Source organism: Electrophorus electricus, chromosome 22, assembly GCF_013358815.1.
Source record: "Electrophorus electricus isolate fEleEle1 chromosome 22, fEleEle1.pri, whole genome shotgun sequence".
NCBI classification, from domain to species: Eukaryota; Metazoa; Chordata; class Actinopteri; order Gymnotiformes; family Gymnotidae; genus Electrophorus; species Electrophorus electricus.
In genome coordinates, this window is record NC_049556.1 from 4,724,933 (window position 1) to 4,735,904 (window position 10,972).

General features: G+C 46.1%; 1 protein-coding gene across 5 annotated transcripts in view; it reads right to left on the bottom strand.

Moving 5' to 3' along the window:
• Positions 1-10,587, bottom strand: part of kcnt1 (potassium channel, subfamily T, member 1) — a 31,310-nt gene extending 20,723 nt beyond the window's left edge. For 3 of the 5 annotated variants that reach the window (XM_035521607.1, XM_035521608.1, XM_035521606.1), the window contains exons 1-4: positions 10,514-10,587; positions 9,063-9,215; positions 4,820-4,899; positions 701-803 (exon numbers count right to left, since the gene is read on the bottom strand). In XM_035521607.1, coding sequence (XP_035377500.1) covers positions 701-803; positions 4,820-4,899; positions 9,063-9,215; positions 10,514-10,587 — 410 coding nt within the window. Of the gene's footprint in view, positions 1-700; positions 804-4,819; positions 4,900-6,046; positions 6,173-9,062; positions 9,216-10,513 lie in introns of those variants that run through there. The other 2 variants (XM_035521610.1, XM_035521609.1) reach the window with 1 other exon arrangement.
• Between the last annotated feature and the right edge of the window lie 385 nt (positions 10,588-10,972).

Here is a 10,972-nt window from a genome sequence, read left to right on the forward strand (position 1 = left end):
AGAGAGACACAGAGACAGAGAGAGACAGAGAGAGACACATACAGAGACAGAGAGAGACAGACAGAGACAGAGAGAGACACACACAGAGACAGAGAAAGACAGACAGAGACAGAGAGAGACACACACAGAGACAAAGAGAGACAGACAGAGACAGAGAGAGATACACAGAGACAGAGAAAGACAGACAGAGACAGAGAGAGACACACACAGAGACAGAGAGAGACAGAGAGAGACACATACAGAGACAGAGAGAGAGACAGACAGACAGAGACAGAGAGACAGACACAGACAGAGAGAGACACAGACAGAGAGAGACACACACAGAGACAGAGAGACACATACAGAGACAGAGAGACACATACAGAGACAGAGAGAGACACATACAGAGACAGAGAGAGACAGAGAGACACATACAGAGACAGAGACAGACAGAGACAGACAGAGACACACACAGAGACATAGAGAGGCAGAGACAGAGAGAGACACACACAGAGACAGAGAGAGACACACACAGAGACAGAGAGAAAAGAAGGAACTTAGGTTAGACTCTGTTCTTAAAGTATCTTGTACATCTAACTTGATTTACACAACCCCACAAACAGTTGCACACATGCACACACAAGCACTCAAGCACGTACACACACGTACGTACACACACATACACGTACAAACATATGCACGTACACACACTCATTCTGACCATGCGTTACGGAGCTGAGTGGGGTTGTCAGTCATGACGCGTACGATGTAGAGCACACATGTCAGAACCTTCAGGCAGAAGTTAAATATTCGGATCCGCAGGCCTGGAGCAAAAGGAGAAAAGGTCAGAGGTCACCAACTCTGCAGGAGATATAACTAAAGGACAAAAAGTAATGAGGCTTTTTGCTCTCATTTATGCAAGACCAACTTTACACAAGCTGCGTGTCTCTGAATCCCATTCACTGCATTTCAGCAGTTACGAGAGCTATATGTTGGCTTTGATAAAGCAGATCACACCACCACCAGACCATCACGTATAAAGACCACTTAGACTATAGAGACAAAATAAAAAGGTTTACTTGTCATATACACAAATAGGTGTTGTATACTCTGCCTGAAATTACAAGAATCAAACCACAATACATAAGCACAACGGTGAATTATGAAGTAAATAAAACACCAAGCAACCTAGAAAAATATGTCAATTAACAAAAAGGCTTATCATCTAATTCTTCATTGAGACCATATGGAGACATAGTGTTCAGGGTGCATGTCCAGTAACATTTGTCAAGGTGACATCGCCTGCAAGATTTCTCTATACCTACGTACCTAAGCACTCTGACACTGGCCAACAAGTTTAAAATGTTCATCACTTATACTAATATCGCTCTGATCTTCGCTGATCCAAATGCATAAAGATCCCAAAAGTTTGCCCGACATCAGCCAGCCCACATATCAAAGAGATAACGTGAGTCGTGCCGCAAGTGATTCTTTCACGTACGGAAATATGGCGACCAGCTTGAGGACAGCTAAAAGACTTACACTGGAGTGTAAAGCCCCATTGTGCACATTTTCCACATCTGTAATTATCAGCTGGGATATCAGGCATCTCAGTCAGTACATTACAGGGACGTGTGAGGAATTTGGGAGGAACGTGTCGAGAAAATGAATCGCAAGCTTAAAATCAAGTTTGGGGCTTTCCTTAAAAATGTGTTAGAATTTGGAGTCAGTAGAGATGATATACCAATGTTTCTTTAATTTTGTGCAAAATTCAGTTCAGAACAGGCAATATTTAACACATATTAGAGGAGCAACATCTAATCAAAGTAACTGGCATATTTACTTTGTGCCTTCATGGCGGATATGGATATAAAAGCGCTGAACATCAAGCATCACTAGTTTTTAACAACCGAATAAAAATGACAGTCATTCATCTGAAGCAAATTACAATTATGACTAAGTACAACTCAAGCAATTGAGCCTTTCTCAGGGGCCCAACAACAGCAGCCTGGGGCTTGAGCTGACAACCTTCAGCTCACTAGTCTAAGTACCTTAAACACTGAGCTATCACTGCCCTACAGAAAAAAAAGCATCTACATATGAGACTGCCGATAACACTCACAATCGGTCTGCCTTTTGACGGACACTCTAACCACTTGTGAACTTTGGGCAGCATGTAAATTACTGCTGGGACTCGATACATAACCTTCATAGAGTTGTTCATCAAATTCAGTGTTTTCATAATGGAACAAACATCTAGAATTAATCTCTCCAGTCTCTGAGGGTTGGAAGGTAATTACTGGTAAAGAGTTACTAGGCTGCCTATGAATCACCAAATTCATAATACAACAGCCATTGGAGAACCACTGCACCATTATTATCACTGGAGAACCACTGCACCATCATTATCACTGGAGAACCACTGCACCATCATTTTATTCAAAATGGAACTTGATTGAAAACTGCTGCTGGTGGATTAACCACATTCTGTGAAAAAGTGGCACAGGCAGGGGCAGAAGAACTTCTGTAAGGGTAGGGGCAGGGGCAGAAGAACTTCTGTAAGGGTAGGGGCAGGGGCAGAAGAGCTTCTGTAGTGGTAGGGGCAGGGGCAGAAGAGCTTCTGTAGTGGTAGGGGCAGGGGCAGAAGAGCTTCTGTAGTGGTAGGGGCAGGGGCAGAAGAACTTCTGTAGTGGTAGGGGCAGGGGCAGAAAAACTTCTTTAAGGGTAGGGGCAGGGGCAGAAGAACTTCTGTAAGGGTAGGGGCAGAAGAGCTTCTGTAGTGGTAGGGGCAGGGGCAGAAGAACTTCTGTAGTGGTAGGGGCAGGGGCAGAAGAGCTTCTGTAGTGGTAGGGGCAGGAGCAGAAGAGCTTCTGTAGTGGTAGGGGCAGGGGCAGAAGAGCTTCTGTAAGGGTAGGGACAGGGGCAGAAGAGCTTCTGTAAGGGTAGGGACAGGGGCAGAAGAGCTTCTGTAGTGGTAGGGGCAGGGGCAGAAGAACTTCTGTAAGGGTAGGGGCAGGGGCAGAAGAGCTTCTGTAGTGGTAGGGGCAGGGGCAGAAGAACTTCTGTAAGGGTAGGGGCAGGGGCAGAAGAGCTTCTGTAGTGATAGGGGCAGGGGCAGAAGAACTTCTGTAAGGGTAGGGGCAGGGGCAGAAGAGCTTCTGTAGTGGTAGGGGCAGGGGCAGAAGAACTTCTGTAAGGGTAGGGGCAGGGGCAGAAGAGCTTCTGTAGTGGTAGGGGCAGGGGCAGAAGAACTTCTGTAGTGGTAGGGGCAGGGGCAGAAGAGCTTCTGTAGTGGTAGGAGCAGGGACAGAAGAACTTCTGTAGTGGTAGAGGCAGGGGCAGAAGAGCTTCTGTAGTGGTAGGGGCAGGGGCAGAAGAACTTCTGTAAGGGTAGGGGCAGGGGCAGAAGAGCTTCTGTAGTGGTAGGGGCAGGGGCAGAAGAGACAAACAACTTCTATAGTCTCCAGGATTACTGATGTATAGGAAATCTTTTATCCCGTTCAGAAGATTTTGAAGATCACGTTGCATCGTTCCAAAAATACACTTCACCTTGTTTGTAATCATCTGCATCCCGAATGAAATTGTTCTGTTCAATCTCCCTGGTCTCCTTTGAAAATTCCACCTGGTGTCGTTCAAAACCTTTTTAAAAATCAGACAATTTACTCTTATTAAAACCATCACTGAGTCGAGTCTCCGCGTTTTTCAACTCCTTACACGTTGTACAGAGATTTCCTCATCACCCAGTGCAATCAGATCGAAATAACATTTGTTCAAGATCGCCCATCAACAGGAACACGGTGATGTTCCCTGTGGTCCCAGAATAATCAGGCTTTACATGAGGGTAGTGGTGACTTAGTCATTAAGGTACTTGACTAGCAAACAGTAGGTTGCTGGTTCAAGCTCCACCGTTGTCCCTGTTGGGCCCCTGAGCTTAATCCTTGATTACTCAAGTTGTAGTCAGCCATAATTGTAAGTTGCTTTGGATAAAAGCGTCAGATAAACACCATAAATGTAAAGCTGTGGCCATCACATATAAGGATCAAACAGATCACAGAATAACAACAAAAATTGTTCAAAGGAGCACTGGTTGATTTCTGCCACTTTTCTTACTAATTCAAATAAACGGTTAGATATTTTAACTTGTTCTCGGCCGGAGACTTGTCTGTGTTCACACTGATATCCTGTCAACAACTCATCACTCCTCTACCTTCTCTGTCTGTTCGGCTACAAAAACGTTGAACAAAGAATATTGGAATGTCTGGCATGATGTCATTCATCATCTATACTTAAATAATGAAGCATTATTAATAAATAGCCCACCTCATTGCTCAAAAGTGAAGTCATGACAACTTTGCTAAAAAACTGTACTTGAGCTCCGCTGGCCACCGTAGATCTTAGTGGTGTGCGTTATGTTCAGGGGCAGGAATGGATTCAAAGAGTAAAAAATGGTTTTAGTGTTGCTGTGTTCTCCAAGTTAACTGCTAGAGGTGTTGTTTCCCCAAACTCAGACGTGGAGTAGCCCTGTGCCGAGCCTTTAACATTTTAAAACTTGTGACAGGCGCTTAAGTGAGCAGACACAGATATCACAGGTATGCTGGACAAAAAACAAACACTGAAATCCCCACAATGGTGAAGACGAGTGAAGGTGTGAGCTGTTGATGTAAGAATACAGTGAGCACAGGAAAGAGGTGGTGTAAAGAGGTGGTGTAAAGATATGGTGAGCACAGGAAACAGGTGGAATAAAGGTTCGGTGAGCACAGGAAAGAGGTGGAGTAAACAGGTGGTGTAAAGGGGTGGTGTTAAGGCAGAATAAAACTGACCGATTGCATGTCCAACTTACTAGAGCGCTGGTTTTTGATGAAGTACAACTTGAGCCTCTCTTTGAATGTGTTCTCATTCACGTAGAACTCCACGTGCACTCTGTCAGCACAAGACACATGGTTACAGTCTCCGTGGGACCTCTGTTATTGGTTAAGACGACGATATTCATTCATGCCAAATGACCGCGAGCAGTCCGTGCAGTTAAGCATGTACAAGCTGGCTTCTAATTAGTTGGTTCAGTTTGCTGTGCTGTTCTGTTAAGGCTCATTTCAGTGAGCAATATTGGTCCTCTTTACAGGTGCTTTAAGAATGAACAATGTGGCTTTGTATGACAAATTAACAATAATAAGTAGCAAGTAGGAAAAGAGAGAGACAATGAGAGAGAGAAAGAGAGACCAGATCAATGTTGTCATCACTGCTAATTAGAGGTCCTGCTGAAATATAGCTAAATCATCATACTGCGTGTACAAGCGCGTGCACACACACGCACTGAGTCATGTCTTTATAAAGCAACACTGTATTTCCAGATGTCTGTGAAAACCTTTCTCACAATTTAGTAATCTCTCTCTCTCTCTCTCTCTCTCTCTCTCTGGGAAGGTGGTGTGGCCATTGCATGTCCACACGTTGTAAGTAGCATTAAGGGAAGATACTGTTAAGGCAACATTTCACAATCACTAAATTAAAGTCCTCTACAAAACCCGGCATGTTAAAAGGGCATGTTGTTTGTGCTGGAGTCCAACGCATCAACATATTTCACTCAACCAGTGCAACAATCGGCGCGGACATATACAGGAACTCAGGGATCACGCTCACTGACCCGCTGCTCGAGCTTTAGTGCTTATGGGCCCCACGCGCGCGGCCCTCCGAACGTGCGTCAAATATCCACGAGCATGAAGAAAAGGAGAGTGAAACCAACGCATTTGCTGAAACTTTATTTTAAAGTGACGAACATCTTAATGCTAACGAATGGTGTCAAACCGGTCAATTATTAGATCGAATAAATTACAGACTTTGACAAGGATCCGAGGCATGGCGATATTACTGGATCAGAGCAATTTTAACCTTATACACAGAAATTGTGTGAAAACCTCAGACGCTAAGGGTGTCGACAACGCTCACGGTCCGTAATCGATCGAGAGAAAACTGTTGAGAGAGAGAGAGAGAGAGAGAGAGAGAGAGAGAGAGAGAGAGAGAGAGAGAGAGAGAGAGAGAGAGAGAGAGACTCGCGCTTAGTTATTATCGATACCTCTGCCCAGCATCGCTACCGAAAGAGTCCAACCTCCATGTAACCACAGCAGGGTTAACCCAGGACGGCACCGCGCTCTTCGTCTCCATACCGGAGACACCGGAGAGAGACCTTCGGTAATAAAGGTCCCCGCAGGGAACCGTTCGCGCAGGCATACGCGCTACCGTGGCGGAGTTCAAAACAACTCGCCTACACGCAGTTTCGTGCGCATCCGCGCGTCCGAGGCGCGTACCGATTATACAAGCACAAGCGTCCGCAGTATTTACTGAATAATGTTGCACTGAATGACTGGACGAACGCGTGAATGAACAAATACAGAGCGACATCGTCTTACTTTCGACATTACACGGCTGTATTTTAACTTTTTATTACAGTCGTTATGTACTGGAAGTCCGACTTATATCTGTTCGAATAGTTTCTCTCCATCTCTCCCCCCTCTGGTCCACAGCGGTTGCCACAGCAACACAGTTCTCTGCAAAAATAAACATTAACGCTATTGCACTTTGTCAAGACTGTGACGTTCACCTATAGGTTATTATTATTGTGTGTTTGCATTCTCCTGTGTGTGAAATTGTGCCTATGTGTGCATGCCTAAGGAAACCATGAGAGCATCCAACTGTTAAATGTTATAGCCATTCTCCGTCACGTCCTTATGTCATTTTACCACATCTCTCCTCTCCTCCAATTATCCAATCACAGCATACCTGTGATTAATCAATGCATTAATTAATAATTACTCCATTACCCAGTAATTAGCCTAATTCAAATCACCTATAGGTTATTTCAGTCACAAGAAAAACGATGCGCGCACACACACACATTCACGCGCGCACACACCCCCGCACACCCGTCCTCAAAATTCAACATAACACATTAGTGTGTTCTCGCTGCACTGTGGTTCGTCAGAACATTCAGTAATATTCTCTAATTCTGCTCCACCAAGCTAGCGATAATCTTCCTCTAATGTTCATGTCAGCACGCTGGGTTACGTAACTGTTCTCAGACCCAAAACCGTCCCTGGCTTGACAGCGTGGTGCACTGATGACCGCTCTAAATGCCCCCGGCGTGTCACGAGAGGGCTTCTCTCTCTCTTCTCACTCCAGGCCGGGGTACTTAAAGCATTCCTGGGCCTTGACATGCCTCGCTTGCTTCCCGAAGCACCTTATAGTAATCTCCCGAATGAAAACACAAACATATATGCTCCCGTGCTGAAAATACACTGTCTTACGGATGATATAAGTGATTTGGTTTAAGGATACTTTTTATTTATTTCTAAGTATTTATTTATATATTTCACATAAAGACTTTTTGCCCTCCCCTACATGACTAGAGCCATTACTGAAATGGTTGCTCTAAGGGGAAAAGATCCTCCATTGCTCTCCCAGGTTCTGCTGCCAGTTACTACAAATGTCAGAGCTGTACTAATCAACCCCTCTACAAAGAAGCGGCCCTCCCCGCAATGTCAGTTAAGCTATTCTTAAGCTTGTGTGTATGGCACATAGAAGGATGGGCCAAGCTTGGTCTTTGGAAGGAGGAGCATTAAACGTGAATGTCTTTGGAGGGAGGAGCTTTAAATGGGCGTGTCTCTGGAAGGAGGAGCATTAAACGTGAATGTCTTTGGAGGGAGGAGCTTTAAATGGGCGTGTCTTTGGAAGGAGGAGCATTAAACTTGAATGTCTTTGGAGGGAGGAGCTTTAAATGGGCGTGTCTTTGGAAGGAGGAGCTTTAAACGTGCATATCTTTGGAGGGTGGAGCTTTAAATGGGCGTGTCTTTGGAGGGTGGAGCTTTAAGCATGTGTGCCTTTGAAAGCAGAGGCTTTGGTGGAAAGTTTGGATGGAGGTTTCCCTCTGTTGGTGGCAGAAGATAAACATATCTGGAGGTGAATGCCAACCACTTACCCAGCGAGCTTGAGCAGATGAGTCACGACAAATCGATTCCAGCAGCTTTATGTTGAAAGGCACTGCCTTTTAGGAATAGGTTATGAAGGCTACAGTACTGTACTACAGTGCCCTGCTGTGCTACAGTGCCCTGCTGTGCTACAGTGCCCTGCTGTGCTACAGTACCCTGCTGTGCTACAGTGCCCTGCTGTGCTACAGTGCCCTGCTGTGCTACAGTACCCTGCTGTGCTACAGTGCCCTGCTGTGCTACAGTACCCTGCTGTGCTACAGTACCCTGCTGTGCTACAGTGCCCTGCTGTGCTACAGTGCCCTGCTGTGCTACAGTACCCTGCTGTGCTACAGTACCCTGCTGTGCTACAGTGCCCTGCTGTGCTACAGTACCCTGCTGTGCTACAGTGCCCTGATGTGTGACTCAGTAATGTCATCTTATGCCCAGTAATGGTGCTAAAATCAACAAAAACAAACAACATCAAATAAACCAGAATAACCTCTTATTGGAATTCAGTGCCGCTACACAGAGTACAGCGTACAGAGTGCATCTGTTCAGTTGGCTATCGTGACACTGGAATATTAGGTCCGCAAACACGACAAAGCCTAGAGCTCCGAACGCACCACAGGGGTCGGCCCATCCTACAGACCGAGCACACGCTGCTGTACTCCCGCACAAAGCCGCGTCGCATCTCGACCTTATCCGGATCGTAAGGACATTCTCTCGACCCATTTTTCAAAGTGCTTTAGGAATTATTCATGTGCTCTAGGAAACCTGACCGCAGTTCAGGCAGATTAGACCGGCTGCCTTCACCTTAAGTTTATAAGACCTAAATGATACCGTCTATGTGATTTTTTTTATTTTTTATAGCCAATTTCTCTGGCGTCTGGGTATCACCCGTTCGAGTGCTAAGCGAGGGACTCCACGCGGTGCCTCTGGAACGCGCGTAAGCATCATGTGCTTTCGAGCGTGTCCCGCGCATGTCCCACGCCGTGTTGTGGACAGGTAAGCATGCCTGGAAGTAAACGCTGACCACCCGTTTGGTGAGCGTGAGCAGGCGTGTTTTGGGCAAACGCTAAAAAATGTGAGCCTGTGGGCTCACCGTCGGCGACGATGCGAGGACTGTACCTGTCTTCATTCTGGCATGGCTGGTCGCCTAGGAGCAGCTCACGGAAGCGGGCCCGGCACTGAAGGGGCGGGACGTCGGACGCGCCGGTGGTCATCTTGAGTCCTTGGATGCTCAGCACAACACCGTTGAGGGTGTGAGGGTCAGAGGTCGCACTGGGGGGGGGGGGGGGGGGGGGGGGGGGGGCAGAGGAAAGGCAGGAAGTGTGAAAATGCCAGTAACAGCTCCGAGTTCATTTGCAGAGAGAATGTAAAATTCATGTGTGCCTTTTATCATTCAAAAGAAAAAAACGGTTGTTAAATTAACGAATGAATGGATGATTGAATGACATAGAAGCACAACCCACAATAGCTAAAGAGACTAGTGGCTAGAGAGACCAGCCTGTGTTTACTTCTTCAGCGCAGTTCTTGTGTAAACAACACGAAAAAAAAAAACACGCAATGCAAAATTATGCAGAAAACAGGATGACAACGTGCAGGAGAGGCAAAGAGAGGGATATCTACCCCTGAGTGTGTGTGTGTGAGTGTGTGAGTGTGTGTGTGTGTGTGTGTGTGTGTGTGTGAGTGTGTGTGTGTGTGTGTGTTATGTGTGTGTGTGTGAGTGTGTATGTGTGTGTGTGCGTGTGCGTGTGTGTGCGTGTGTGTATGTGTGTGTGCGTGTGTGTGTGTTGGTGTATGTGTGAGTGACATACACAGACTATCATTGCTACATGAAACTGTATGTACTGTTCAGTGCAAATGACATTCAACATCAAACAGTGCTTACAGAACTTACCATCTATCTATCTATCTATCTATCTATCTATCTATCTATCTATCTATCTATCTATCTATCTATCTATCTATCTATCTATCTATCTAATATAAATATTTTATATATTTAAAATATCTAAATAATCACTTGTAAAGAGAATTTTGTCCATTGTTCATTTGCAATTTTTTGAATAATAGGGATGGCAGACTAGAGGTGAACTGAACAGAACGTAACATGCTCACTCACATACACCCCCCCCCCCGCCCCCCCCCCCCCCCCCCCCCCCCCCCCCCCCCCCCCCCCCCCACACACACACACACATTCCGATTCTTCCTGCAGCGGTGGGCTATGGAGAAGTTTTGGGACAGGAGGTGTTAAGAGATTTTGTATGACTGCACACATAACGATGCGTAACATATACACCCACGACATCAAAATGGGCTTTCTCTTCACTTCACAAGAGTACTAGAACTGGAAGAGTTAATTAAAAAATGCGACAACAGTTGAACTATAATTAGATCACAGGCTGGCACAACAATTTCTTATTTGAAAAACACTTACAATATAGCGCTAGTTGTAATTAGGATACCGTAATTACCAGCGACAGCGCAAGAACAGTGCGCATATTGTTCTTATATAATAAACAATACAACAAACTTAATACATTAACAGGTCGAGAAGGTGGTGGTACGAGCGCTACCTTGCAGGTGCCTGGCGCGCCGTGCTGCCGTCGTCGTCCACAAAAGTCTGGTTAGTATAGCAGGCGCTGCGCATCGCTCCCGGCGACCCGTCCGAGCCACCGGACGCGAACGTACCCGGGGCGGCTTCATCCTCTCGAGACAGTGCCTCGGGCATCGCGCATCCGCAAACAGCAAGGCTCTGTGAAACAGCGAAACCGTGTGTGTGTGTGTGTGTGTGTGTGTGTGTGTGTGTGTGTGTGTGCGCGGCAAGTTTAGAGCGCCACGACAAGCGCAAAGCACCCGAGAGCAGCCCAAACAAACCCAACTTTTACAGCCTCGTAAATATATGCGGCGTGTAAAACGTGTAACCAAACAGTTTGGACCTAATCTTTAGCAACTTGAGCTCCCTGCGTGACTTATCTTTCCACGGTACTACATACCACCTGTTTGTTACCGATCTCTGGACCGTTCAATCCGCG